The 27,827-nt window shown below is 59.9% G+C and overlaps 1 protein-coding gene across 1 annotated transcript in view; it reads right to left on the bottom strand.

The window, feature by feature from the left end:
- Positions 1-1,159: 1,159 nt before the first annotated feature.
- WDR1 (WD repeat domain 1) overlaps positions 1,160-27,827 on the bottom strand; it is a gene marked incomplete at its 5' end in the record, with an annotated part of 44,507 nt that continues 17,839 nt past the window's right edge. The window contains 11 exons of the mRNA XM_040494620.1: positions 1,160-2,271; positions 3,838-3,982; positions 5,947-6,120; positions 8,263-8,373; positions 11,998-12,085; positions 13,361-13,517; positions 15,246-15,333; positions 17,934-18,167; positions 18,391-18,471; positions 19,010-19,087; positions 26,616-26,796. Of these exons, the coding sequence (XP_040350554.1) occupies positions 2,165-2,271; positions 3,838-3,982; positions 5,947-6,120; positions 8,263-8,373; positions 11,998-12,085; positions 13,361-13,517; positions 15,246-15,333; positions 17,934-18,167; positions 18,391-18,471; positions 19,010-19,087; positions 26,616-26,796 (1,444 nt within the window). The remainder of the gene's footprint in view (positions 2,272-3,837; positions 3,983-5,946; positions 6,121-8,262; positions 8,374-11,997; positions 12,086-13,360; positions 13,518-15,245; positions 15,334-17,933; positions 18,168-18,390; positions 18,472-19,009; positions 19,088-26,615; positions 26,797-27,827) is intronic.

Below are 27,827 nucleotides of genomic sequence, written 5' to 3'. Positions count from 1 at the left end.
CTTGGTTTCAAGATCCAAGCCTGTGGTCTTTTTCCATAAGTGTAGTCACTTTATATGCATTATTCTATCAGTTTTCTATCAAAAATTTTTAAAATGGTCTCATGTATGCACATATAATTTCCATTAAAAAAAAAAAATCCTGTGTGCTCAAGGAAAATTATACCGAGCATAAAAATGTACACATCCTTGGGCCTAGTGCATACAGCATGGCGTTTGCTGTAGTTTTAAATGTTTACTGTGTTTTTTCTGCTTCAGTGCACTTTAAAAAATTACAGCCAAATGTAACATTCTTTTATCCTTTATAGTTTTTCTCATTCTTAGCAATACTCATATCTGTGTGGACACAAAGTCCCCGGATTTCTTCTAGTATTATTGAAACTCTTGTTTAAAATCAAAAACTTGGATCTGCTTTTGATTTAGCCTGGTGTAAGAACAAGGTACACGATCTTATTTTTTTCAGATTGTTACCAAACTTAATCCTCATTGTTTAGTGAATAATTCGCCATTTCCCCATTGATGTGAAGTGAAAAGTAGCCCGTCCCCAGTCCACACAGGAATGAACCACACTCCTGGACTTTGTGATTTGTGGTGGCCCGAACTTTAGATATTATAGACTTCACATTTAATTCTCTCTTCCTTTCACAGGTCCTTTTTATACATGAACTATGGAAGCAGTATGATGAAACCAGAAGAAGAACTACAAATTTAGACAGCTTTACGATGTTGTCTTTCCAGCCAAGAAGATAACCTTTCACAATTAAAAGGAGTGTTTGGGAATTTCGTTTTTTTTCCGACATCTAAACGCACGCTATTCCTTACTTTTGAAAGCAACCCCAGAAAGGTCACAGACTGCCCCAGCACTTGAGAATCAGTGAGATCTGGGGATCATCTGGTCCTCTGTTTTCAGTTTACAGATAATCCATTTAGGCCCAGAGAAGGGAGAGGAGGTGGCCCAGGTCACACAGCAATCTGGCAGCTGGGATGAGGATCCAGAAGGCCCCTTCCCTGGGGCTGCTCTCCCACCACTGGGTAGATCCAACCATCCGGGTTCCGGAACTGTCTCCCTCTGAGGGTGCAGGCCAGGGCGAAACCAGAAGGTCCCGCACAGCTCTCCCCGTCCCGACCCCCACGGGCCCCCCACCACACAGAGTCAGCAATCCACAGTGAAGAGAAAGACATTTAATCACTTCTTGGTCTTATCTCTTAAAGCGCTCAAAGTGTTTTCACAAGTGCAAAGGGAGCAATTGCTCTCGGCCAACATTTACCAGCAATTTCCGACACACGCAAAAGAACTACAGATCACCGTGCTTTATACTTACTTTTAATTTCTGCACTGAAAAAAAAAAAAAGGTGAAAACCATAACAGGTTAGTTTACAGTGACTTCACCTCTGCCTTTAAATTAACCTTTGCTCTTGAGGGCAGAAGGGGGAAAGAAAGACAGGAACACATCAGAGCGGGAGAGCAAACGGGGGCCGAGACACCTGGGTCCGGCTAACAAGGGCTCTGAAACCCGGAGGCGGCGCCCTCAGCGCGCTAGCCCGTAAACACGGACAGGCAACAGTTAAGATACACTTAAAAAAAAAAAAAAAAAAATCCCGCAATTCCGTTCTTAAAATCAAGCACAAAAACGGACAGTGAACACAAGGTCCGCTGCGGAGGCCACCACACAGCGCGGCCCCCGGCTCCGAGCGGCACCTGCTCTACACACAAGGCCGGCTTCGCTGAGCTGCCCGGGGCGCGCCCTCTCCTCGCCGGCAGGGGGCGCTCTGCAGGTGGCGGACAGAGAGCAAGAACCGCGGGGGCGGGGCCGGAGGGGGGTGGGGTGGGCGAGCGGGTCTGTGTGCTTTCGAGGCTCTGCCTCTGGAATGTTCTGCACTCGGGCTGGGCTGGGCTGGGTGGTGGGTTTTAGTTACGCTCCACACGCTGTTTAAGTGCTTGCTTTATTTTTCATGTGCAAACGGTCACTGTCTAAAGCTTTCAGAAGGACGTGTACAGACAGGAACACCCTGCAGAGACGAGACGCGGGTGCTCGTGAGCTAAGGCCCCTCCCTCTGGAGCGGGGCGGGGGCGGGGGGCGCACGACAGAGAGATTTAGAGAAATGACGTGTTCTGCTGCGGTTAGGCGCTAGTCCCTGATTCGGTCCGTCCACGGGAGGGGGCTCCTCAGTAGGTGATTGTCCACTCTTTGACAGAGGCGTCGTGGGAGGTGGTGACCAGCGTGCGCTCGTCCAGCCAGGCCAGGCTGCTGACGTGGTGGAGCCGGTGCGCATCTGGGAAGAAAGAAGGTGCTCTGAACGAGGGCCCGGCGTCCCCACTCCCACCACCCCTTCGGCCTGGGGCAGGAGACCCGCTGCGCCGGCACCAACAACAGGCCCGGAGAAACCCAGTTGGACAGCTATTCATCGGACCCCGCCCCTCTTCGCAGAAGCATGGTCGGGGGGGAAGGAAGGAAGGTGGGCGCAGGCATTCTCGACCCCCTCCCCCCCGCCCCGACCCCCCGCATGACTGACGCTTGGGCTCAGCAGCGTCCTTGCTGGACCTCCCAGACACGGGTACCGTCCTGACAACCGGATACCTCCCCTGGGAGACCAAACTGCTCCTCCCCCGAAAAATCTTTCTTTTTGTGCATAAAACAAGACACAGACAGTACACAAACGGCTTCCTGGGCTGTCTGCGGTAATAAAATGCGGTGGCAATGAATAAAGGCTGAGAAGCACTGGGCGGGCGGGTCTCCTCACCCCACCCCTCTCTGTAACAGGTGCACCAGGCATGACCCGATTCCTCCCCAGTCTCATGCCCTCGCCCAACGGACACCTGCACCGGGAACTTGCTGGGTCTTCCTACACAGACAGGAGGGCGCGTGGGAATCTGTCCTGTGTGGCCCGCAGTCTGCTGTGCCCTCCCTCTGCCTACAGCACCCACAACAGGCCTCGAGGTGGACTCAGAGATACTATTAAATAGAAAAGCCTCCCATTTGTTTTAACACGAAAGGCTGCCCGCTGTGCAGAAAAGGGCGAGGGGGACCAGATGGCACAAGGAGGCCACTGAGGAGCAGTTCAGGAAGGAGAGGCGGGTGGCGGGGGGGTCACCAGGCAGAATTTCAGATCCACCTCGGACAGGCGTGGTCCCTCCCGGGGCTCTGAGCCGCGTGTGACTACAGAGCCACAGGCAGAAAAAAATGTGTTGCATTAAATAAAACTTATGGAGAATAGTTTCACCTGTTTTTAAAAAGGGGGGCGGGGGTGCTAGGAAAGTGTGAAGGCCACGTGAGGCTCCACTACACTGCCCGCCATGGGCGGAGAATCTACCCTGCTCAGCGGTTTGGTGCAAGGGGGTGAGGAGGGGGAAGGGAAGTGCCGTGGTCTGAGTGTTGGCGTCTGCTCCCCAAAACCGCACGCTGAAACCTAGCGCCCAAGGCGACGGCATTAGGAGGTAGGACCTTAGAAGAGCTGGGGTCACAAGCAGGAGCACTGCTCCTTCCCCCCCGCGTGGGGGCCGACGAGGAGTGGCTGACCTCGAAGAGCCCCCCCACCCCTCCAGCCACACCGACCTCGTCTCCGGAGCTGTGAGCAGTCACTCTGTGGTTTGAGCCGCCCAGCCTGTGATGCTTTGGCACGGAGGCCCAACGACTAAGACAGGAGGAGAGGTCAAGAGTGACCCCCGTGCCCTGTAGACAGAGACCACCTGCTCTCACGCTGGGAACACGAGTGTGCTTGGTCACTCGTGTCTAGCAGGGGCTGGCAGAACGCAGCAGACAGAACCGTGCCTCCCGGCCAACTCCCCGGAAACAGACGGGACACTCAGGCCCGGGGAGCCGAGGCGGGAGCGAGAGTCACCTTGGATCTTGACCCTGGTCTCGGGGTCACTCAGGGTCCAGACGTACACCATCATGTCCATGCCGCCGGACGCAAAGTGTTCGTTGTCTGGGGACCAGGCCAGGCAGACGATCTTTGCATGGTGTCCATAAAAGACGTTGTTCTCCTAGTCGCGGGGTGAGAACAGAAAGGTGGTAGTCAGGGTTCAGGCCAGAGTGGCATGTGTCACCTCGCCCGGCCCTCGCGGTGACAATGAGGGTCGACTTCAGAGGCGCTTTCTCTGCCAGGCACCGTGCACGTCTCACGGACGCCTCAGAAGAACCCGCGGTGCCCGCTGCTCCGTGAGAGGAGGAAACTGAGGCCCAGGAAGGAGCGCCCCAACATCAAGCAGCAGCCACTGTGTCCCCTGGGCCCCCTGCATCACAGCACTTATCCTGAAGCGCTAGATGTGTGCGCGGTCCACACTGAGCCCTTGGGCCAGCAAGGGGACAGGAACACCTGCCGAGAAACAGTCCCCCAAGCTCAAGGGGGTCCCGCTCTGTGCAGGCAGCACTCAGTGAAGTGAATGCTCAGGGCAGAGGGAGGCTGGCCTGCCTCTCCCCTCACACACCTGCCCTCTACCCTGGCGCCCAAGCTGGGGGCAGGGGCCCGGACAGAGGCTGTGAGCTGGACGAGGCCTAATGCCTCCCTTGATGCTTTAGGAATGCTTTTCCTTCAGAGCATTCCGTTTTCTTATTCCCTAGAAAGGGTCGACCTGATGGTGATTTTCTTTCCCAAGTGTGCCTGGTCCGTGCACTGCTGGTCCCGCTCCCGAGGACCGCTTACTTAGCAGGCCGTGAACCAGACCTGGGCGGTATACAGACGAAATCATTTACATAGAGTCTGAGGAACGTGGTAAGGGGGCCGAAGGAAATCTGGGAGGCGGGGTGTTATGTCCGTGGAGGTCCGGGTTCCAGGCGTGTGCCTGACTCTAGCATATACCTGCATATGCTCACACCTGCCGTCAGAAGTGACGTTACGGGAAAGACATAAACTAAAAGGAGACTCCCCTCTAGTTAACGATACATAAACCTAAGTATTTACGGGGAAACATACGGCTGTCTGTAGTTTACTTTAAAAGCACCCAGGGGCGCCTGGGTGGCGCAGTCGGTTAAGCGTCCGACTTCAGCCAGGTCATGATCTCGCGGTCCGTGAGTTCGAGCCCCGCGTCAGGCTCTGGGCGATGGCTCAGAGCCTGGAGCCTGTTTCCGATTCTGTGTCTCCCTCTCTCTCTGCCCCTCCCCTGTTCATGCTCTGTCTCTCTCTGTCCCAAAAATAAATAAACGTTGAAAACAAACAAACAAAAAAATTTAAAAGCACCCAAAATGAAGATGAAAATGACTGGATGGATGAGGGGACACAGCGAGACATTAATGGCAGAATCTAGATGGTAAATTCTTCAGCCTCTGCCATGTTCCAACCCATCCTAAGTGCGGGGGCTGGCACACTGAAGGGCCCAGGGACCCGGAACCCCCCAGCCAGTGCCCCCTGCTGTGGCCACAGACAGCAAGCGACAGAATCCCTAGCTGAGCTCAGTCCCCTGTGAACCGGGGCGAACAGCTCTGGGCCCGAGTTCTCCCCACGATAAATGCTCCTGCCCCTTGGCTGTGAAGTTCCTTGGCTGTCCTCCCAGGCCCAGGCACCTCTACCCTCGCCGAGCCGCTGCCCAGCTTCCTACCCACCGCCTCCCCCCTCCCCGCCCTGCCCCCACATGAACAGTGCTGGGATGATCAGTGTCCACCTTCCCAAGACTTTAAATGGCAGTGAGACTCCAGAGGAAAATCTAGTCTCAGCCCTTTGACCTTGGCGAAAAAGAAGGTCCCTGAGACCAGGAAGTCACTTAGCCAGGCAATCCGGGTGACCGATCGGTCTGTCTTCCCAGCACGCCTCGCCGGTGCCCGGGGCCCTTCCTGGCAACCGTTCTGCCTCGTTAACCAGCCACAAGCTCCTGGACGACAGGGTGTATCTCCCTGCCCTACGTCACTCAGCTCTGAGAGCACGGGTGCCACGTGGTTTTGGGCATCCATGGCTCCCCACTCGCCATCTGCACCGCCCGGCACGGGGACAGAGCCGCGCGACCCGCCCACTCACCGAGTAACCATCAGCGACGCTGAAGACCGTGACCACTTTGCTGGCGTCACACACGGCGAGGAAGGCGCCATCGTGGGAGTATGCCACATCGGTCACAGGGCCCTTGGCCTCCAGGAGCTTGCCCTCGTCCTTCAGCGTGGTGCCCAGGATGGAGTACAAGCGGACATTCCCATCCTGCAGGACAGAAGAGCGGCAGGTCACTTCCCGTTGTGTGCACACGAGTGCACACAGGCATGTACACATGCGCGCGCGCGCACACACATACACACACACACGCTCCTGACACCCTCCTAAAACCTCTCAGCAGTTCCCAGGGCTCGCTCAGCACATTGGGAAGAATTACTCGGGAAGGTAATTGAAATGCAGAATGCTAGGCACCCCCAATTCTGATTCTGTGTTTGGGTGCTCAGGATTCTGCCTTTTTTCATAAATGTTCCAGTAAGTTCTAACACAGGTGACCACAGGCCAAGCTCTGAGAATGACCTATACACGACAGCACTCCAGTGAGGGCCCTTGGTCTGGCTCTGTCCCCTCGGGCCACACTGCCTGTCCCCTGTGCTCTGTCCCTGCCCTGCTTCCTTCAGGTACCAACTCACTCCGACCAGGCCCCGCTCTGTCCAGCCTGCTGTTGCCTAGGATGTCCCTGTGGCTGCACTGGGAGGCAGATGGAGGGCCAGCCCACCCCCTCGGGGCAGCCGAGCTGTCCGTGTGGCACAAACAATCTCAGGTCTCCTAGCTATGTCCACGACGCACTCCTCTCTGCCTCTAACATGGGAGGAACAGCCACGTCCAGACTCCGCAGGGTTCCTGAGCATGGGAGTCCTAGAGCTCACACAAGCAGCCCATCCGATGCCTAATGCAGCGGGGGTCTGGGCTCCACGTCTCGTGAGCACACTGCCCACGAGGAACACATTCCAACGAAGGAAAAGCCTATGTTCACAGATGGCACATGAAGCACATCCTGGGAGGCCCACACCGATGTCCACTACTGGGCCAAGTACGTGATGGGACAGCTACCTGCTGCAAGGTCATCAAAATAAACCAAGACGGCTAGTGTGTGTGAGACGTGGGGAAACTCGGTATAGACATACGTATGTCCTGTGCCATCATGGCGATTCATAGGCCAGGAGTGGTAGACAACCAGGAAAGATGGAAGCTGCCGAGGCCTCGGGGTACCAGCTGAGGGGACGACAAACTAGCCATCTTTCTTTTCAAGAGAAACAGTAAAGGTCTGATAAGCAGGGCACAGTGGTACGGCTTTGCAGGGGGAACACCAGGTTCAAACCCCACATCTGACCTTGACCTCCTACCCCAGGACCATCCATGGCTGTGAGCTCCTCCCTAAAAAGGTGAAACCTGTTTCTCAGAACCTGCCAGAGGACAGCACCTGGAAAGGAATGGGGGACGGGCCCAGGAAAGACCACTGGGACTGCAGGTGCGCAGGCCGACGGGGACGGTGTCTGGGCCGGGTGGGAGCCCTGTGGGAACCGCTGGGGCTGTGGCCCAGTCCCGGCCTTGGGCTGCCTGGTGGGAGGAGATGCGGTGTGCCCTGTGGAGGGGCAGCCACACTCACAGGGACACATCTGCTGCTGCACGGACAGGCAGCAAGGACAAGTGGAGTGGCCAGCGCGGAGCTGATGCACCCCACGCGCCAGGTGCAAGCCACGCCCTCAGGCCAGCCTCTCGACCCTCACGGCGGCTCCATGAGGACGGCCGTGCACCTCTCGGTGGGCAGCTGGTCCCCGGGTCCTCAAGCGGCTGGGGAGCAGGCGGCCCCCAGCCGGTCACTGAAACGGCAGGTGCTGCCTGACGCCCGCTTCCTTCCCTGGAGGCACGAAGGTCTGCCGGACCTCCTCCGCCAGGGGCCCCCCGGGACCAGACGGGAAGAAGGGAACCGGTTTGCCTCGGTCTGGCGGGCAAAGCCCAGGCCCGAGGCTCTAGGTTTGGAGAGCAGGAGCGCCATACGGCACACGACGGGGCCAGCACTGAAGGAAAACCCTGAACCTGTCGGGTCAGCGCTGCTTCCAAGGCGCTGAGCATCTTCTCGTCACGCTCCCTTCTGCAACCTGCAAGCCCAGCTCATCCATGCCGGTCGTCTCAACATGCCAAGTCACGTGTGCCCCAAGTACTCACGTGGCCGATGGCTCCTGCCGCAGGCCCTCCGGCCCAGTACCGCCCCGCCCAAGCTCACTGCCTGGGGCCCCCACCACTCCCCTCCCGTCCTGCCTCGGGTCAGCCCCGCACTCACACGGCTCGTGTCACCCCCAAACCACCCAGACAAGCCAGGGCAGAGGACGTGAGGGACGGGAGCCTTACCGCGCCCCCGACAGCCACCGTCTCACCGCTGGGGTGCACCGCCACGACTTCGGGCTCGTAGCCAGGGTCGTCGATGCTGAAGCACTTCTTCTGATCTTTGAGCAGGACGATCTGAAAAGCACAGTCCAGTCCACCAGTCAAGGTGCAGTGGCCAGGGTCAGATTGCTCGGCCCTGCTCTGAGCTCTGTCCCGAAGCTCGCTGGGGGCGGGGGCCCTGGGACCCTGGTTCCGTGCGCCCTCCCTTGCTAGCCGTTGGGGACAGTGACAGTTCCTAGTCACGGTATCACAATACCAGCTGCCGTCACCATCGCCACGTTACTGCCATTGCCACTACGAGCACCCACTCCTCGGGAAGCCATCTGCCATCTGAACTCCCTTCCTCTCGTTACACAGTAAACGAGCCTTGCCGAACAGTGTTCTCACGAGGTTCAAGAGACACAAACGTTTGGCTCTAAGGCAACACTGGGAATGAACGGGACACATGACGATTCTCAGTTCTGGTTTCCCAGGTCCAAAGAAACCAGCTCCGATCTGCAGCGTGTGAAACCTCCAACGTGTCAGACGGGCGTCCCCCGCGGCTGGGGAGATGGCGTTGGTACCCATCTTGCAGACAGAAAACCGGGCCCCAGGTGTGGGCGCCAGTGGGCAGAGAGCAGAGCCAGGCCCAGGTCCACGGAGGCTCTTTCCCCCCAACAGACCTCCTCCAGAGCGCGCCTGGTCCCAGGGAGCGGGAAGGACAGCGCGGGTGGCACACAGAGAGGTGGCTGGAGGCGCCCCACCGCGCCCCCTGGCAGCACATCCCTGCTTCCCTCGGACTCCGTCGGAGGCAGGACGGAGTCCTCAGGCAGGGCTGAGCGCCTGGGCGTCCCAGCCCCACTGAGGGGCTCCGCACACAGACCTACTCAGCCTCCCAGGCTAAAAGACACTGGAGGTGCCTCAACATTATCAAATATAGTCCCCTCCAGAAGCGAAATAGCCTGAAGTTCACGCAGCGTTTGCCACAGCCTTGCCAATGGTGCTGCATGCGCTGTGGGCCCCTCCCCCACCCTGGAGAGGGCACCGTCACCCCACCCACCGTGCGGAGGAGAAACTGGGGTACACCCAGAGCCACAGGTCCAAGGCCTCACAACTCGCAAAACCAAGCTGTGGGCGCCTGGGTGGCTCAGTCAGTTAAGCCACCATGATTTCGGCTCAGGTCATGATCTCGCAGTTCTGAGTTTGAGCCCCGTGTCGGGCTCTGTGCTGACAGCTCAGAGCCTGGAGGCTGCTTCGGATTCTGGGTCTCCCTCTTTCTGCCCCTCCCCCACTCACATGCTCTTTCTCAAAAATAAACATTAAAAAATTTTTTTTAATAAAAAACAGGAAAAAAACCAAAATAAACCCAGAAAACAAACAACCAAGCTGGGACGCACATCCGGGCCCACAAGACCTCAGTGTCCCCGGCTAGCACAGCCTACCTTCTGCCATCTGGTGGGGACCCTCTGCTGCCCTGCACCCCCACTCGCTCCTTGCCTCCCCTCTTGCCACCAGCTCACTGGCCTGTTCCCAGACAGCATGGCCCTGATCAGGGACAGCTTTGTCTTCACCCCACCGCACCCAGCTGTCTCCCCCCCCACCCCTCCCCTCCAGTGGCTTCCGCTTCTGGTGTCCTATGGGGTGAGGGCCAGGGGAAGAGGAGCAGGTGGGTGGGTGCCGGTACCCTCACTGAGACATCAAAATGCACCTGAACAACCTGCCCCTGTCACCCGCCCAGCAGGTGCGGGCACTGGCTTTACCCGACAGGGGAGGCCTTAGGAGCATGAGCATCTGAGACGAGGCTGGACCCTGGCTGTTTCCTGACCTAGAATCACAGCCCCCTTCTGGCATGTTCCGCTGACCCTACGGCCTGCACTGGGGACTTCAAGAGAAGCTTCCTACCCGGAGCGGGGGAGGGGGAGGGGCAGGGCCAGGGCAGCAGCGGCATGGCACGGAACTCCGTGGCCCCCCTGACCCGCTTGCACTCGCCTCGCCGTGAGCCTTGGAGGAGGGCCTGTCAGGATGGCCCTCCGCAGGCAGGAAACTGCCGCCTGAGGCCCTGCCCCAGAGCCCAGCCCCGCCCATCCTTCTGGAAGGCTGCCTCTCCGTGCCCCCTCCCCCGCCCCACAGGGCTCCACGAGGTTCACTCCAGCAGTTCTCCCACTGACCACCCAGGCTGCCTGGTAATCGCCCGGCTGAAGTTCCTGTTATCTGGGACGCGGAAGTCCGCTGGCGCGGCACGGGGGGGGGGGGGGGGGGGGCGCAGCTACTCGGAGCCCTGCCTTCTCTAGCAGGGCTTTCGCTCCTGCCATTGGGGACTCGGTCACTCCTGCCCTCCCTGATCTACATGCCGGGCCCCCCGGGTGTGCGGACCCGCGCCGCCTGCTTCGGAGCAGGACGTGGTATGGAGCGGGTCAGGCTGGGGTCTCGGTCAAGAGACCAGAGATGCTGACATGCTGAAAGATCAGGTGTGTAGGTGGCCCGCCTTGAACAGGAACCCAGGCTGCACAGCTGGAATGGCCCAGGCGCCCCCGCCATCACGTGCACGGAGTCACACAGCTGCAGGGCTCGGGGCTGGGAGGTGAACTCCTGTCGTGAGGAGGACGCCGCCCCTGCTGTGCCTCCAGCAGGCCGTGTGGGCCGATGGACACGGGGGGTGCTGTGGGAGGCCGGACCCCGGTGCCAGGCTGAGACCGGGTCGAGCAACGGCTCCCTGTCGCCTCAGCCAACCCGGTGGTTCCCCCTCCCATTCCCCCACTTGCAAAGGCATAGGAAAGCCTTGTCAAGGCTGAGAAATCGAATTCCTGAAGCCTGTGGTCTGTGGGTGTTGGCAGTAACGTTACCCACCTTTCTACCCCGGGTCAAAGAGAAACAAACACGGGAACTGTGTTTTGCTAGGAATCTATCAACAAGGTCTTGTTGTGACCCGTTTAGAAAGTTCACAAGGTACACAGAACTAAATGTTTTGGCTGGCAGTGATCATGTGAAACCTGTTTATTCTTAGAATGACCTGATCCATCAGAGTCTTGATATAAAAGATTGTGTACGGTTGGGGCGCCTGGGTGGCGCAGTCGGTTAAGCGTCCGACTTCAGCCAGGTCACGATCTCACGGTCCGGGAGTTCGAGCCCCGCGTCGGGCTCTGGGCTGATGGCTCAGAGCCTGGAGCCTGTTTCCGATTCTGTGTCTCCCTCTCTCTCTGCCCCTCCCCCGTTCATGCTCTGTCTCTCTCTGTCCCAAAAATAAATAAACGTTGAAAAAAAAAAAATTTAAAAAAAGATTGTGTACGGCAACAATAAAGCCGTCACTTGGGCCATCAGCCCAGGGGACCCTCCTGTTCCCAAACTGGCTTCTCTTCTTCTTTTTTTTTTTTTCCTTACGTTCCCCTACCCTCAGGACCCTGATCTCGGTGTTTGTTGCGCCGGTCGCAACAGGGTGCCTGATGCCCGACAGCTGCCCAGGTACGAATCGCAGCTCCGCCCTCTGTCCGCCGCAGACCGTGGGCAAGCAGCTTACCCTCCTTGTGCCTCTGTTTCCTCATCTATAAAATGGGGATGATGCTGTCCTAGAGGACAGGACTGCTGAGGATCGGCTGAGCGAACACACGTGCAGTGCTCGGTACAGACAGGTGTCAGAGCTCCTGTCAAACGGGAGAGCAGCACAGCTCGGACCTCAGACCCGGCGCTCCGCCGCTCCCTCTGGCCAGACCAACGCGGACCTACCTGCCCGATGCACACGACCACGGTGTAGCCTCCAGGGCCCACAGCCACGCACTTGGGTTGGACGTCCAGCTTCACAACCCCCTGCCCGCTGTTGGAGACGAGGGAAAACGCATTACACCCGCCTCACGGGGGCTCAGTGTGCGTGTTAAGCACACCACACACTCATTGCACACCCGAGCAACTCGGGGTAGGAAGTGGAAGCTCTACTCCGTCCGTGCCACAGGAGCCACGAGCGGAGACCTGGGACCACAGAGGAAGGGCCCTTTCTGGGACAGAGACCAGAGATCACACAGGGGCTGGTGGCGGGCAAGAGGAAGTAAGGAAGGGGGCCCCTGACGAGCTGTTGGCCCTCGTCCCTGGCGTTCCCAGGGCACAGATCGAACTGAGCCCACCCCTCACACCAGCAGCCACACAGCCACTCTGCTCAGCACGGTGACCCTTCCGAAGAAGCTGGCACGTTCATGGGTGAAAATCCTGTTTGCTTTTGGCGGACGCCCTGAACCACGCCCTAGGGGAACTTGCACACACAGACCCCTGTGACCAGGCCAAATGTGGGGTCCACATGGCTCGGGGTCTCCCCCCGGTGAGGCTCAGGGCGCCACACCGCGTGCAGCTCCCGGGAAGGCTTTCACGGGGGCCGTGCTGATGCGGGGTCACTACGGGGCCGCACGGAGGGCGGCTGGGGTCTGGACACCGGGTTCTGGGCCAGCTTCTGCCCTTCACCATGAGGCTCGGCTGACTCCAGGCCCGGTCCTGCCAGGCGCGGGGGACACACCGCATCCAAGTGAGGGTCCCCAGCATGTCTCCAGGAGTCTGGAGGGACGGGGGTCCGCGCACGGAGCGCAGTGGGGAGGCAGGGGGCGGGGGGAGACAGGTGCCCCATCCGTGCTTCTACGAGCCAGACCTTGCTCTCCTTCTTCCCCACTGTGCACGGGAAGCTACAGGCTATTTGCTAACAGCCGCTATCCCAGCTCCGGGGCCGGCCAGTTCAAGACCCCAGAGCCAGACCAAACACCGCCTCTTACTCAGATCACCTGGGTGCCTGTCTGTCCTCTGGAGCCACCTGCCACGGGCCAGGGGCCTTCGAGGGCCTTCCCAACAGCCCGCAAGGCAGCCTCGCCTCCTCTGTTGCCTTCCTTCGCTGTTGAGGAACAGAATGAGGAAGGCGCTCGGGCTGAGATGTTCTGCCTACTTCCCAGGCAGAGTCTACACCTGGACTCTAACCCGGCCCGTGGCCGAAGGCCTGGGCCCGGGAGCCTTTGGGGACAGCGCTGAGAAGAGCCACGTGTCATCGGCAGCACTAAGCGCTGCAGGCAGAGGGCCTCCTGTTCCAGGGCGCGCGCTCCGGCCGCGGCCCCCTCACCTGTAGTCCCTCAGCGTGAGGTTGGTGTACCGCACCGTATCGTCCATGCTGCAGCTCACCAGCTGCCCAGCCTCGTCCACGGTCATCCTGGACACCTGGTTCGTGTGGCCCTTGCCGGCGAAGGAGTCGTTCTCCCCCGTCTCTGAATCCCAGTAATGTGGGGCGGGGGGTTAAGGAAAGGCCACCTGCAGGACATGGTGCAGGCCCCACTGGGGAGGCCTGGCCATCCCTTGTTCGGGGCGGCACATTCGGGACAGGACCGTGGGCACGGGGCCCGAGGGGAAGCCCAGGGCGAGTTTACGTCTCAATTCCAGGACAGGCGTTCTGGTGTCGCAGCGAGCCCGCAGTGAGCGGGCCACTGAGGACACGCTGAGTTACAAACAGTGCAACCTGAGGCCACGGGAGCCGATCGTGGGACCGCACCAGTCCCTGCCAGCTGACGGTGTGCGCGGGTCACAGCCCCCCCGTGACAGGCTCCTGCAGCGAGGGGACGGGGCCCTGCTAGAGTGGAGGCCGGCCAGTAACCTGTCACTGGGATGGGACGCTGCGCGGCTGAGCCCATGCTGCAGCCTGCTTTCTGCGGCGAGCCATCCGGCCCGGGACTGTCGGCAGGAGACTGGTCCCTCCCCACGCAAGCCGATGGCCAGCTAGGACCACCACGTAACAGCCCGGGGCTGACCCACCTGGCAGGGCGGGTTTATAGACCGTGGGTTTGGGGTGTTCCGGTAGAAGGTGTGTTTTAAGCTATGGGACTTCTCTTTCATATGAACAATCGCAAATCTCACTTTAAACAAAGATCATCACCTCCATTAGAAAGCTATAGTTGTGTTCCACTGTTGACATGCTCTTGTGATGGAGACCCCAGCCCTCCATACCCGAGGGAACATTAGTACCTGGGAGCCTCGGGGGTTCATGTCGGCGTGCTCCCATGCCGGGGCAGCCCTGGAAGGGGAGGGGGGCCACGCCAGGGCAGCTGAAGATGGCACGCTGCTCCAGGAGAGACAGATTCTAGAGCCTTCTCTGCCTCTGATTCTAATGCAGCTCCCACCGTATGCCACCCTCCTTACATTTGACGGGGTATAGAGTGACCTATGTGCCCCCTCCCCTGGGGTGTGGGGAGACCTCCCTAGTCGGATCTCTCCTCTGAAAACCGCAGAGCCTCGGAGGGATGAGCCGGCTCTGCAGGGGTGAGGAAGGAGCACGCGGTTCCGGGACAGCCCCTTCCAGAAGCTGAGAAGCACGCAGACTAGGCAACAGTCCACACAGGGGCAGGCCTTTCACATGGCGCCAGCAGCTGGATGACCCGCCCGGGCCCCACCCAGCACCCTATGGACCGCAGTCCTGGGAGGAGGAGGGGCTACCGGCCCCAGGCCACAAACAGCTAGGCTGTGAGGGCGGCTTCAACGTGCCTCCAGAGAAAGTCTCCAGGGACCGTCAGGAACCTCACCAGAGGGAGAAACAGGCTCCAGTCCCTTGCTGCCCACAAGCAGTGTGAGTCTGCGAAGGCCCTGGAGCGTTCTGAGCTTCGGTCTTCCATTTTTAAAACAAGGGGACCGTCCTGAAAGGTTCTAGCTTCTACTGAATTCTGAGACTCCTGACTTGCTGCTTATGAGAGGGATCGGGCCGCTCGAGGGGCCCACGCGGAAGAGAGGCAGCTTGGTCCAGAATTCCATCCAGAGCCACTCCCAGCCGCCCAGGAAAAAGTGGCCGCCAGGCCTGGGCTGCAGCCTTGTCCCCAGTGTGGACACGGCCGGTCTGAGCAGCCAGGGCTGGCTGCGCCCTGCTGCTGCCACCTGGCTGTCCTTGCCTCTGGCTCCGCGAGGACAGAAACCTCCCACATCTCCTGCCAGCGGCCCCACAGCCAGCTCTGTGAGTCAAAGGATATTAATGTGTCCATCGTGGCTCCCGGAGTAGATGTAGGACTTGCCTCCGTTTTTGTGCACCGTCAGACACTGGATTGACTTGCTGTGACCCTGTGGGGGACACGGACGGGGCAGGGTGAGCGCGGAGCACAGCGTCCTGCCGCTGCAACTTGCCAGCCACCCTCTACTGACTGACAGGTGTCCCTAGGTGACAAAGAGGCGGAAGACCCTCGACACTGCCGCTGACGTCAGTGGCGACACCCGGTGGCCCCCCGCGTGCCTGCAAACACCTCCCCGGAGCCCCGGTCGGCTTTATCCCCAGCTGACTGAGCAGGTGACAAAATCGTATCGTGCAGCCTCTTCCCTCCTAGTACCTCAGCTCAACCCGGGCCAAGGACAGGATCTAAGGGAGCCCAGGAGCCAAGAGCCTCGTCTCAGTAGCGCCCCCGAAAGGGGGAAATGCTGCTCACACCTGTGGAGCTGCAGCAGCTAACAGACGGGTCTCGGGAGGGTCTGGCGCTCAGAGGCGGGTGGAGAGGCGTCCGGGCCACCCAGAGAGACCCAGGCAGTCCTGGGGTGCTGCTGACAGCCTGTTCTCTTCCCAGACCTGTAACTCACAAGCTGTTCGAGGGCTCTGACCCCCTCCCCCCCCCCCAACCTCCCTCCCTGGCAACGTGGCAGGCACAGGACTCTACAGCCGGACCTCTGCTGCAAAGGGGACACGTAACCCCTCTGTAACTGCTAAGGGGGGTGGGGGGCCTGATCACTGATCCCCCTTCACCAGGGATGGGAGGAGGGCCTTTGCCAGTAATGCTCTGCTGACGGTTGGCACAATTTTGCACAGGCCCTGACCCAGGAACTTCCAAGCTTTCTGTGGGGTTCCACTTGTTGCCACGATGCGGCAAGTGTCTTCAGAGGAACGGTGCACAGTTCTCAGGGGACATATTGGGCTACTCCCACCTCCTGTCTCCTTCTAGGACAGGGCCCTGCCAGCCCTGACACTTTAAGTGTGGTCCTCAGACCAGAGTCTGCCCCACTGGGCATCCACCTGTGTCCTGGGGACTCGGGACCTGCACTCGGTAAGATGCCCTGGGGCTCTGTGCACAATCCCTGCCTGGGGTCGCTGCCTCACCTGGGAACTTGTGAGAACCCCGGGCTCTCGCGTGCCCCACAGATGTCCACGGACGAACCGAACCCAGGTGCCGTGTTTTAACAAGCTGGCCCTCTCGGATGAGCCTGATGGACCTTCTCCCTTGAGAATCGGTGCTCCGGCTACACAGGAGAATCCCCTGGGTGTGTTTACAAGTACCAGCACCTAGGCCCATCCCTACGGGGATGACCCAGTCCCTCTGGGGCAAGCCAGGCACCAGCCCTTTTTAAATCTGAACATGCAACCAAGGCTGAGAACTGCTCTTCTGACTCCAGTCTTTTCCTGGGCTCCCACATGTGGCTTAGAAATCCCTGCAGCCCAGGATCGGCACCAGATACGTTGGGATTCACGCACCTACACACTGGCAGGCACGGGGCCAGGAGTCTCTTCTGAGAACTGTAAAAGCCCACAAGATTCCCTGAGCTGGCCTGGGAGGACGGAAGCCTAACTTGTGGTCCCTGTGCTTCTGGTGGCCTACGGGAAACCGCGCTCCTGGGCACAGGTGGGCTGACGGCGATGCCTGAATGTCTCAAGCAATTTCTCCCCATCACATCTGGAGGCCCGGCAAAGGGACTGTGTCCTGGGGTGGGGCCCACCCCCAGCTCCCCCACGCTCAGTGTCAGGCCGGATACACCTTCACGGCACGTCCATCACGCCAGGCTGGGGCCTAACTCAAGGAGGGGTCCCCACGCCTTGTCCTCAGGGCCAAGGTGGGTGAAGCTTCATGAGAGCAGATGGCACGAGGCCAGCAGTGAGGACAGATGTGGCCGTTGCAGTGGCTCAGTCCTCCCTCCACGCAGCATCCGCAGCTGAATGGGACACAGTGGTTCCCGCCCTGGACCATGCCTCCCTTGACTCCTGGGCAGAAGCAAGGCCTGCAGGGATAGCAGCAGAGTCCGCCCTGTCCTCAGGGAGCTCCTGGCTCTTGCCTGGCTGCTGATTTCCAGAGATAGCGAGATCACAAGGGCTGAGGCGGGAGAAGACGCACCCATCCCTGTCAAAGGAGGGGCACTGGGGGCAGACCCCGGGCATCACCTGGCCCAAGGAAGCCTGCAGGTGACAGGACGGGAGCCGGGGACGGGGTCCTACCACCTCCCGTGGCTTGCTGCTGCACAAACTCCCAGCTGGGCATTCAAGGCCTCTGTACCCTAAGGTCCACCTGCTTCTCCAAGCTCATTCCCTGCCACGGGCCTTCCGTGCTTGAACCACCCAAAACCCAAAGTCTCTCCTTCCCACGTTCAAATGCCACCTAAACTAAACGCCAAGGTCCAGCGCCAAGGCCTCCTGGTCCTCCTCGAGGCTCTCTGCGGGCCCTCCGTGTCTGTAGCGATGCCCTTGGGCTCCGTGTGTTACACCTGGAAGCTCCGAAGTGAGGGAGGCTGCCCCAGGGAGGCCAGAGGGGCTCCCGACCGCAGGGTGAGGGCCACCGTCCAACACCCCAGGCCCTGAGTCCTGGCGCTTCTAGAAACTCAAGGGGAGAGTCGACATCCGGACTCTCGCTTCTGCTGAACGCACGTCCCACATGCCAAGCCCCCAGGGCCGGCCCCTAACTCAGCCTCACCTTGATGACCCGCAGGGGCTTGCTGGGGTTGTTTCTGTCCAGGTAATTGATGTACCCGGACAGGGAGACGCTGAGCAGGTGGTCCTTCTGCCACAAGCAGCCCAGCTGCTGGTCCAGGACGGTGGAGCCCATCGTAAACGTGCTGACGACAGAGTTCACGTTGACGTCCCAAATCTTAGAGGTTTTGTCTCCGGAGGCAGAAAGCAAGTGGGTGCCGTCAGGACTCCAACTGATCTGTCAAACGGAACAGTGGGCCACGTGTCAGAGAACAGAGTGGGAAGGGGCCTCAGGAAGCAGCCTGTCCACAGCCCTCAGCCCGGGAGGGACCCGCTGGGACCACGACACCCTTTGCACGGGACCCTGAAGCCCACTACCGCCGCCCCTGCTTCCAACTCTTCACTGATGACGGCAAACACGGACGCCGCCCGACCACAGCCGCAGACAAATCTGTACTCACGGCGTAAATGCCTCCGTCGTGAGCCTTGTTTCCTCCCAGGGCACACACTTTCTCTCCTGTCTTTCCGTCATAGATGTAGATCTTTCGAGGAATAAACACACACACACACGGGTCACAGGTGTGAGGATGCTCTCGCCAGCTGTGCGTGAAACCAGCCCTTCCTGCCACGGCTCTACCGTCAAGAGTTTGCTACCGTGACTCCTAAAAAAAAGCAACCTAAAACGAGTGCTAACGGGATTTCCAGCTCTATTAAAAAGGAGAAAGGTAGGGCGCCTGTGTGGCTCAGTCAGTTGTGTACCTGACTCTTGATTTTGGCTCACGTCGTGATCTCAGGGTTGTGGGATCGAGCCCCACGTCAGGCTCTGTACTGAGTGCACAATCTGCCTGGGATTCTCTCTCTTTCCCCCTCTGCCCTCACCCCGCTCACACTCTCTCCAAAAATAGAAAACAAAAGGAGAGGTGAAAAGGGGTCCACCAACCCAGTAACCCGAGCGCCTTCCAGGAGCGGGAGGGAGGGGGAGTTCTAGTTCCTCATGGGAAGACGGGCTTTGGAGGGTCTGCCTGCCCTGAACCGCTGGGAGACCATGGATGAGCCCCTGCCCCTGCCCTCAGCCCTCACCTGGCCATCTGCGCTGGCTGTGGCAAACCTGTTCCCGTCAGGAGAGAATCGCACACAGTTGACGAAGCGGCTGTGGTCCTGTGGAAAGTGTACAGTTATCCACCTGACGACGGGAGGTTCTGGAAAGTTCTTTATGAAATATGCAGTCTGCTTCACACATCCACTCTGGCTGCCGATGTGAACTGCCAGGCGACAGGACGACCTCAGGGCTTAAATAAACAAGTCTGAAGCAGCCCCTGACTCACTGGGAGGGCCGGGCCTCCCCATTCCCACACTCAGGGTGCATTCCTTCCCCTCTGGCGGACACAACCCGCCCTCCTCCCTCAGGGGCCCAGCGAGAACTGCAGTCCAGAACCTGGAGGCCTCTTGGCTGAGTCTCCAGGGTGCAGCACCTTGGGTCGGAGCTAACAACCAGAAATTCAACGATGGTCATGTACTTCCTGGGAGTAAGACTCCAAGTGACCCTCCAGGGGTGAGTCCCTTTCCTAGAGGAACAACTCATTCTTTCCCAAATTGAGGGTTCGTATAAGAAAATATCCTCTAAACACCCCCTGCCCCTCCCCACCCTGGCAAGCACTATTAGCTCTCCCAAGGGTAGGAAGGGTTAACTGCTTCTGTGGGTATAAACAGCTAACCTTCAGGAAAAACCCCCACTCATCACCTGCCTCACAGTGCCCTCCAAAGCCAAGCACTGACTTAATCAGGAGCTGCATGCGAGGGGTCCGCATGTGCGTCTGTCATGTTATGGGTTGAATTATGCCCCAAAGACACAAGCTGAATTGGTGCTATCTGAATGGAAACCTCACTTGGAAAGAGGGTCTTTCCAGAAGCAATCAAGACGAGGTCATTAGCACGGTCCTAATGCAATGACCCAGATGGGGGGGGGGGGGGGGCGGGGGGCAGAACAGAACAAGCCCAGATGGAGGCGAACTGGGGTTAGGCTCCCTTGAGCCAAAGAACCCCAGAGGTAACAGAATCGGGAAGGAATCGGGGGGTGGGGGCACAAGCTGGGGACACCTGGAGCTCAGGCTCAGGCTTCTAGAAACGAGAACAAATGCCCGGCGATCACGCCGCGGGTTGCCGAACTTCGTTAGGGCACGTGGAACGCGTCATCCGAGACGCTCCTGTGGTCACAACCCTTCACGGACACTGTGACCACTGTCCTCATGAAGAAACCCAGGCCAGGAAGGAGAAGTCGGGGCCGGGTTCCCGGGCAGTGGAGCCCCAGAGCCGGGATCAAAGGAATCCATGTGTCTGCAAAGTCCAGCTGGGAGGGAGAGGACGGGTTTCCCTGGTGGAGGCAGCCCTCGCTCCACAGCACCGCATGACTGCGATCTGGCTCCAGGCCAGGCGTCAGGCCCCACGAGATGCGGTCCCCGTCCTGAGCTGGAGCCCAAAGCAGGCCCGGCACCTCCTATTCAGCACTTCCTCCCCTTCCCTCAGCTGTAGGCCAGAAGCAGCATCTCACCGGGAGGGACCCCCTGCAGGGGTGGGGAGGCCAGGTCACCCTCGAGGGACCAGCTGGGACAAGAAAGGAGAGACCAGCTGGGACAAGAAAGCCTGAGCACCGAGGGGGGCGATGCTGGTGGCTGGTTTACACAGCCTGCTTTCCTTCCTGCCTCCTTCCGGTGAGCACCGTCATGGGGCTGGGACTTGGCTCTGACCGAAGAGCTTGTCCTCTGGGGCACCATCACCGGTGCCCCTGACGGAGGCACGACGGGCTCATGGCTTCAGCCCGCACTTGGCTTTGCTTGTGCGACCGCTGGGAGGCGGTCCCTATCACGAACAGGCCACCCACCCGCCTCCCGGGGCCCAGCTTCCACCGGGGTGACAGGGACCTGAGTTTGCTGTGTGTGCTCATCTGTGTTAAGGCTGGCCTTCCCTGCTCCCGGGTCTGTGCTCCGAGACCAGCAGCAGGAGCAGTCCGGCAACGTGAGCCACAGCGGAACCAAACTGCTCTCCAAACCAGGATCCTACGAGCCCTCCTGGCTGCTTCTGCCTCCACCATCATCACTGGTCACCCGCCACCTAACCACCGCGAGGGCTTCAGGGAGCCTCCAGGCACTTCCCAGGAGACAACAGGGCTGGGAGAGAACCCGGGGCTCCCATTTCTCCTCCAGAGCTCTGCACTTGACCGCACTGGCTCTGGGGCCTTCCGGCGGGGAGCCACCCAGGTGCTGTCCATCCAGCCGCGGCCGGCCCAGGGAAGCAGGGCCCCCCAGACTGGGATACCAAAAGCACGCACGACAAATGGAGCAGACCCTGGGCTAAATGGGTGGCTACGGTGGGGTGCTGATTCCCCTTTACTGGGCGTAAGGAATATACTATGAATTAGCTGGCCAGCCATCATTTAATTCCGCCTCGTAACAAACTTCAGTTTTGCCGGTTCCCTTAGAGAACAGGAACGTCCCCGTATCCCAACCCCAGCTGGCCTTAGTCAGGACGCCCTCCTGAAGGGCACCGGACACCCAAGCCTCGCACCTGCCCAGGTCCAGCCAACAGCTGGAGCGATCCCACTGTGCTGCCACGGCCTCTCCCCAGACCCTCTGCCCCATCTCTCTGGATCGGGTCTCTCAGAGCACTCAGCACCCCTGATGTTACAGGGGACACCACACAGGGTCTGTGGCCCTTCTCCCTGCTGGAACGCAGCATGCCCCTCCCCAGGCCCGGGAACAAGGCAGGTTGTGGGACAGCCCCGGCCGGTCTGGCGCGGGCCAGGCACGGCAGACAAGCTGAGGCCCATGCGCTGTGTGAACCCAAGGCCTCGGGCTTTAGAAACTCCTCCCCGTCAGCTTTTCCTGCAGCTTGAGCCAAGAGCCCAAATGAGCCGGAGACTGATGTCTGCTCCTGAAATAGCCCACTTAAAGGGAGACGGCAGTGAACAGCCCGTTAACCAAAAAAGTGAGGGCTAAAAATAGCCCGCTCCACGGGGAGGTGAGGCCTGAGTGCAAGAAGGACCGGGTCTGGGGAAACTTCACAGGGAGGGTTCAGACATCCGAAGGCTTCCTGCGGCCGCCTAACCCAGCCACCACCTACGGAGCGGACGCTCCCGGCCCCTCCCCAACCCCCCAGAGGAGTCACGGCACAGGCCATCCCCATCCCCTGATGTGGAAGGCCCTCGGGGTCCGGTCTAATCCTGTCCGCCCATCAGTCACGGCGAACACTCACTGGAGCTCTGACGGGGACCCTGTCAGTGGATCCTCCCCAGAATGCCCCACTGTCATTATCTCCCCATCATCACCTGACCCCCCCATCACCCCCTCTCGACACTGAGAACACGGAGTCGTTGAAGCCATTAGGTAATAAGTAATGTACCTGAGCCCACGTCACTGATAGGGTCAGAGCACCACGGAGCTCCCTGGCCTGACTCCAGCTGGTCAGCTCAGATGTCCCCTCTGGGAGCCCTCCCTGGCTCCGCTGGCCTCAGCTGTCCCCTGAACATACGACTGCTACTGACACTCACGGCGACGTGCCCCAGGCCCACCTGCCTTGTTCCCTGTCATGAGCTCGTGGAGGGAGGAACAGGCTCCAACGCTGGTGCCCTCCCCCTCCCCGAGCCCAGCCTCCACAGCCAGTGCTCTGAGAAGGGGTTTCTGCCTTGACCTGAAACATGGCGTCGCCTTGCTTCGGTCTGTGTCACCTCCACACCCGGCTCCCCCCCTCCCGCTCCGAAGTCTCCCGCATCCTTCGCCAAGTTCCCCGCCAGCCTCAGCCTGGCTGAGAAGCACCAAAGTGACCCCTACGCTCTGCCTGCCTCTCCCGCCACCCTGGACAGACTGGTTCAGCTACCGCGGACTCCGGAGAAAGAGGACTAGAGGAGGCGACGGCAAGCTTCTCCGTGTGAGCCTGGCTGGGCCAGTCACCCTGCCGTCGGCCACGGCTTGTGCGGGAAGCCGGGAAGGAAACGGGGGAGGGGACGTGCCCTGCTGCCCCCCAGCACACCCGTCGCGAACGCACCCACAGCTCTCTGAAAAGCAAGACCAACGCACATGAGGGCGGAAAGGCTAGGCCTGACCAGGCAGGGCATCCTGTGGGCCCGGCCCAGGCCCCCAATACGCTTCGAAGGAGCCATATGGCTGCTTCGTGCCCTGTTGTGAGTCAGGAAACAGGAGAAACACCACCAGAAAATCCTGCATATCAGAGCTCCAATTTTACTTCACGGTCTGGAAAGGCAGCAGTTCTAATAATAGCGAAGACAGATTTGTAGCTCACGTCCCCTCCCGCTGCGTAGAGGGACGTGGGACGCCCCCGCCTGGAGCCGCCTGTGGAGGGGGAGACGCCACGGGCGGCAGGGGAGAGCCGCTCCCAGAGCGGCCGACCACACCACACCCGCACCTGGGAGGAGAGGTGACCAGGCGTCCCCCCGCCGCAGGGGCTCCCTCCGCTCTCACACACTCGGGCGGGAAGTTTCCACCTCCAGGTCGGCCGGCCGCAGCCTGCGGAAGCAGGCCCGGGGCACAGGAGTGCCGATTCGGCAATCATTGAGTTAGACAAACTACCCTAGCGACCACAACACCTGGAAGTGGGTCGGGATGTGGACGCAGTCTTCCGAAGGGCCTGCTCCAGAAGGGGAGTCCACGGTCGGCCCAGGGCGGCCAACCCGCTCACCGGACGGAGGAGGAAGCGCGGGGCCAGAGACTCGCAGAGCACCCCAGCGGGCAGGTGCACGGGTGCGGCAGGCCAGCGGACGATGCTCAGCTGGGCCGGTTCTCACCCGTCCAGACGCATCCATTGCGGGGACGCACTTGGCGGGGAAGACATGCCTGCGGTAGACGAGGAGTGGGCAAGGGCCCACCCGCCCCTTCTTTCTTAGCTCCTCAAAGGGAACCTCTACCTTTACCCACAGAACGTCAGGGCCAGGGGCGGAGACAGCGATGCCCAAAGCCTCTGTCCTACACCCGGCCTCCTATGGTCCTGGGGGTCCGGGGGGGGCCCACGGCCTCTGAATATGGGTGGGCCCGGGCCTGTTCAGGTGAAGGTTCCCCCACCCCTGTGTTTCTACAGCCTCCTGGGCTCGCTGCGGTTTTACGTGAAGGAACACGAACGCTGAACCCAGAGTCTGAGGGCTCAGCAGAGGGTGGCTGACGCTGATCCAGGACTCAAGCCTGGAGGAACCGGGAGCCTATACTCCCTCTGTACGACACGAGCGGAGTCGTACAAACGCGAGAACAAAAAAGGAAAGCAACTGGATTCCCCTCCTCAGGCCAGCAGGACGGGCAGGTGGTCTGACCTGAGTAAGGCCGCCCTGGTTGGTCTCAGAAACCCCTCCGCTTCCCCTCGGGTATGAGCACCGTCGGCTTCTCATTTCAGTGCGTGCTGACACTGAGAGCACAACTTCCTCTTTCTCAGGGCAACTGGAACTCAGCTCCTCTGTGCTCCCGACGTGCCCACCCCTTATCCCATGGCCTTAAACGTGCTCGAGAGGAAGACGGCAAGAAGCTGGAGCCTGGACGGGTGGACAGCCAGCCATCCACTCCAGCTTTACTCCGGGGTTTTGAGACTCCAGGGCAGACACACGTGTACAAGCCAGACTCATCTACAAAGCTGTCAACACTTTACAAGGCATTTTGGGTGGGTGCCCGGGGGGGCAAGTGCTCTCCCCATCCTTTACTCTCTAGGCCAACTGAGCCTGTTAGAATCTTCTCCAACAGAAGCCCAAGGAACTCCTCGTGGACACGGAGACATTCACCAGCAGCTCACGTGCGCGCACAGCTCGGCGGGGCGGGCGGAGGAGGGCCGTCACCATCCGTCTCCTGAAGAGACCCAGAACACCGATCGCCCACCCGAGGGTCGCAGAGCCAGCCAGCTGCCGCGCTGGGCTGCCACCCGGTGCCCCCCATTCCCGGCCCACAGCCCTTCTGACCTCTCCCAGGTCCTTACGCAGGACCCACGGGTGACAGGTTCCACAGGCAGACTGTGGGGACGAGCCGTGTGCCCTTTCTGGGCACAGGTGCCAGCCGGGCAAACGTCCGCACCTGACCCCCACCCCGGGCCAGGGTTTTGGGGCGAGAGCTGTGTTCTCAGATTAGAAAGGAAAACGGAATGAGGAAGGGCCTTCCGGCCAAGGCTCCAAGTGAGCACGTGGAGAAGGCTGGCAGTGGGGTGAAGTCACAGGCTCAAGCTGACTGGACTCAAAACCTGGCTCTGCTAACTTGCCACTGAGCTGCTCCCTGCCGGGTTTTCTCTCCATCTGCGAAGAGGAAACCATCCCTCCCGGGGCGGGGAAGGGAGCCCCACCAGCTCAGAGCCCAGATCACAGCCAAGTGAAATCAAACAGCGGGGGAGGCGGAGAGGGGTACCTGGGGGCAGGGACCGCTTCACTGAGACAAGCTAGGACGACCTCCTGCTGCCACAGAAACCTCCTGTCTCCGTCCTCCTTCCTCTCCTGGGTGCGAGGCAGGACGCTCAGTTATCTGACTCCATCTGACTCAGCACTCACTGCTCACCCTGTATCCCATGGTACGTCTGCCTGCACGTAGGAAGCACGGACCTCGAGCCACAGCCTTCAATAAAGCCGCCACCACCTACAAGCCAGGCAGCAGCCACAGGAGACAGCCACACGGACTGCTGCAAAGGGACCTCTGAGCTGCACGCTCTGCAGGGCACAGAAAGCCTTGCCGTGCTTCCCACGCAGCCGGCCAGGCCCTGCTCAAGGGCCCCGGGGATGGATGGAAGCCTGTTTCACTACCAGCAGGAACCCCTGCAGAGCCCTTCAGTGTCCGACAGCAGATTCCGCCCACTGCCGCAGTGCTGCCCTGTGGGGGACCTGCTGAGGAAGTGTCATCATCCTTTCTAGCCACACCCTGCCCGCTATCTATGAATCACGGTGGTTAGTCACCGGAGTTAAGAGCAGGCCCCAGTGAGTCTCTTTAAGGGCATTCTCTCATTTAATCCTCCATGAGGTAGGGCAAGGAACCGCTCTGGACCCGCGGGCAGCTGTGCAGTAAAGTTCATGGTTAAAATGCTCTGGTATTGATGCCTCCAGACCCACCTTGCAGACGGGAAAAGGGAGGCTTAGGTTCAGACCCTCGTCGCAGGCAGGGAGCACGTGCAGGGCTAGGACATGCTCCGCTAAGGCATTCAGAGCGTGAGTCTTTGAGAGTCGAAGCATCTAACTCTCTTCATCACATGTCACGTTCCAGCTGGGACCCTGCCCTCATCACCTCACCAGACGAGACAAATCCAGCTATCCCCGGAAGCTCGCCACCTCTATCGCTTGAGGGCTCAGCAGGTCTCGAGCCGGCACCACCAGAGCCAGGCCTGGGCCACCCCTTTCTGACAAGGCTCCTCCAGCCAGAACGCTCACCTGGCCACACGGCATCAGAGATGCACCCTCCCTGCAACCCCAAAAACATACACCTCCTCCGGGGCGAGCGCCTCCCTGCTGGAAGCATCCAGGCGGGCCTGAGTGCAGGACTAGGCGGGCCGGGGGCTCGAGTGCTGCCCCACGCGCTTCACGTGTGAAGTTCCCCTGTAAACTCCACTTCCGTCCACGCGTCAACACGTCACGGCGTTAATGGCACGTGCCTGCGACCTGGCTGCCATAGCTGCAGGTCTAGACTGCTGGTTTCGCGTGCAAGCCACCCCCAGGGGAAAGTCCACTTACGCCGATTGTGAACTTGAACTTGAACGGTGGCCCCTCAAAGAACGCGGCACAGTTATCGTCACTGCCCGTTGCCAGCCGGTACGGTCTGCTCTGCTTGATGTCCACGCTGTTGATGACTTTGTTGTGTCCCGTGATCTCGCCCACGGAAGAGCCACTGTCCCACAGGAAGACGGCTCCAAACCTTGACCCAATGAGAGGAGTCACAGGAAAAAGTCATCCCTGGGGACAGTCAATGAGATGTGGGCAGCTGAGTGGCCAGTGCTCGGGGTGGGGGTGGGCAGTGCTCATGGCCACACTTCACGCACGCTCGTTAAAGGAGTCAACGCTGAAGGCCTCCCATGGTTTCAGCTCTGCACAGTATTTGCTGGAGAATCCGAGAGCAAGTGCCTTCGGGAAGGGACTGGAATCCCTATTCGGTCTATATGGTCGAGGCCGACAGGCCTCCCATGGGGAATGTGCCTTAGAAACACCTGCCAGGGGAGTAGCCCTATGGCTTACCAGTTTCCTAACAGTTTTACTGGGCGGGACCAAGATACTTAGCAGCCGCCACCTCTGCTGGAAAGGCGAGGATGTCCTGCGCTCAGCTGGCATCTGATAAAAACGTACCGCGGGGGTTACTACGTGTGACTGAATGAAAACGGAATTGCTGAGACCAACAGGATGACTGGGAAAGCTATGGCAGAATTAATACCTGTCAGAACACGCAGTAAAAATAGCCTCTGAGTAGGGAGATGTGCGCCTGCCAAATTCCAAGTGCTTGACAGCGGCCGTGGTGCCCTGGGGGGAACCCTGACCTCGCTCGGAGTCGGAAACCTGAGTCGCGGTACTGACCCCACCGGTCACTAGAGCCGTGAGCGCGGCGGCCACTGCGGGCCACCTGCCCCCTCTTCCTTCGTTAAGTGACCATCTCAGGTGGGGTGCACAGCTCCCTGCAGCCAGGTGTGGCCGTGGCATGCTGGGAGGGACCCCAGTAACGCTCCTGAGAGCTGTAACTCTTTCACCTTCTCGTTTCCTGCAGCCTGGACTGTGGGCATGACGGCTGGAGCTCCAGGAGGTGAGGGGCCACGGATGTCAGAGACAGAGGGAAGGTACCAGGGCCCCGGGGGGACTCCACACGAGTCCAAGCTGGCACAGGTGTCACTGCTCCCCTCCCACCGGGGGCACCCGGAAAGAAAGCAAAGCCAAGGGACACGGGCAGGGAGGGCCGAGGCC

Source organism: Herpailurus yagouaroundi, unplaced genomic scaffold (genome assembly GCF_014898765.1).
Source record: "Herpailurus yagouaroundi ecotype Mexico unplaced genomic scaffold, PumYag 28, whole genome shotgun sequence".
In the NCBI taxonomy this organism is placed as follows: domain Eukaryota; kingdom Metazoa; phylum Chordata; class Mammalia; order Carnivora; family Felidae; genus Herpailurus; species Herpailurus yagouaroundi.
Note: the sequence above shows the minus strand (reverse complement) of the source record. Positions and strands in the feature narration are given on the sequence as shown.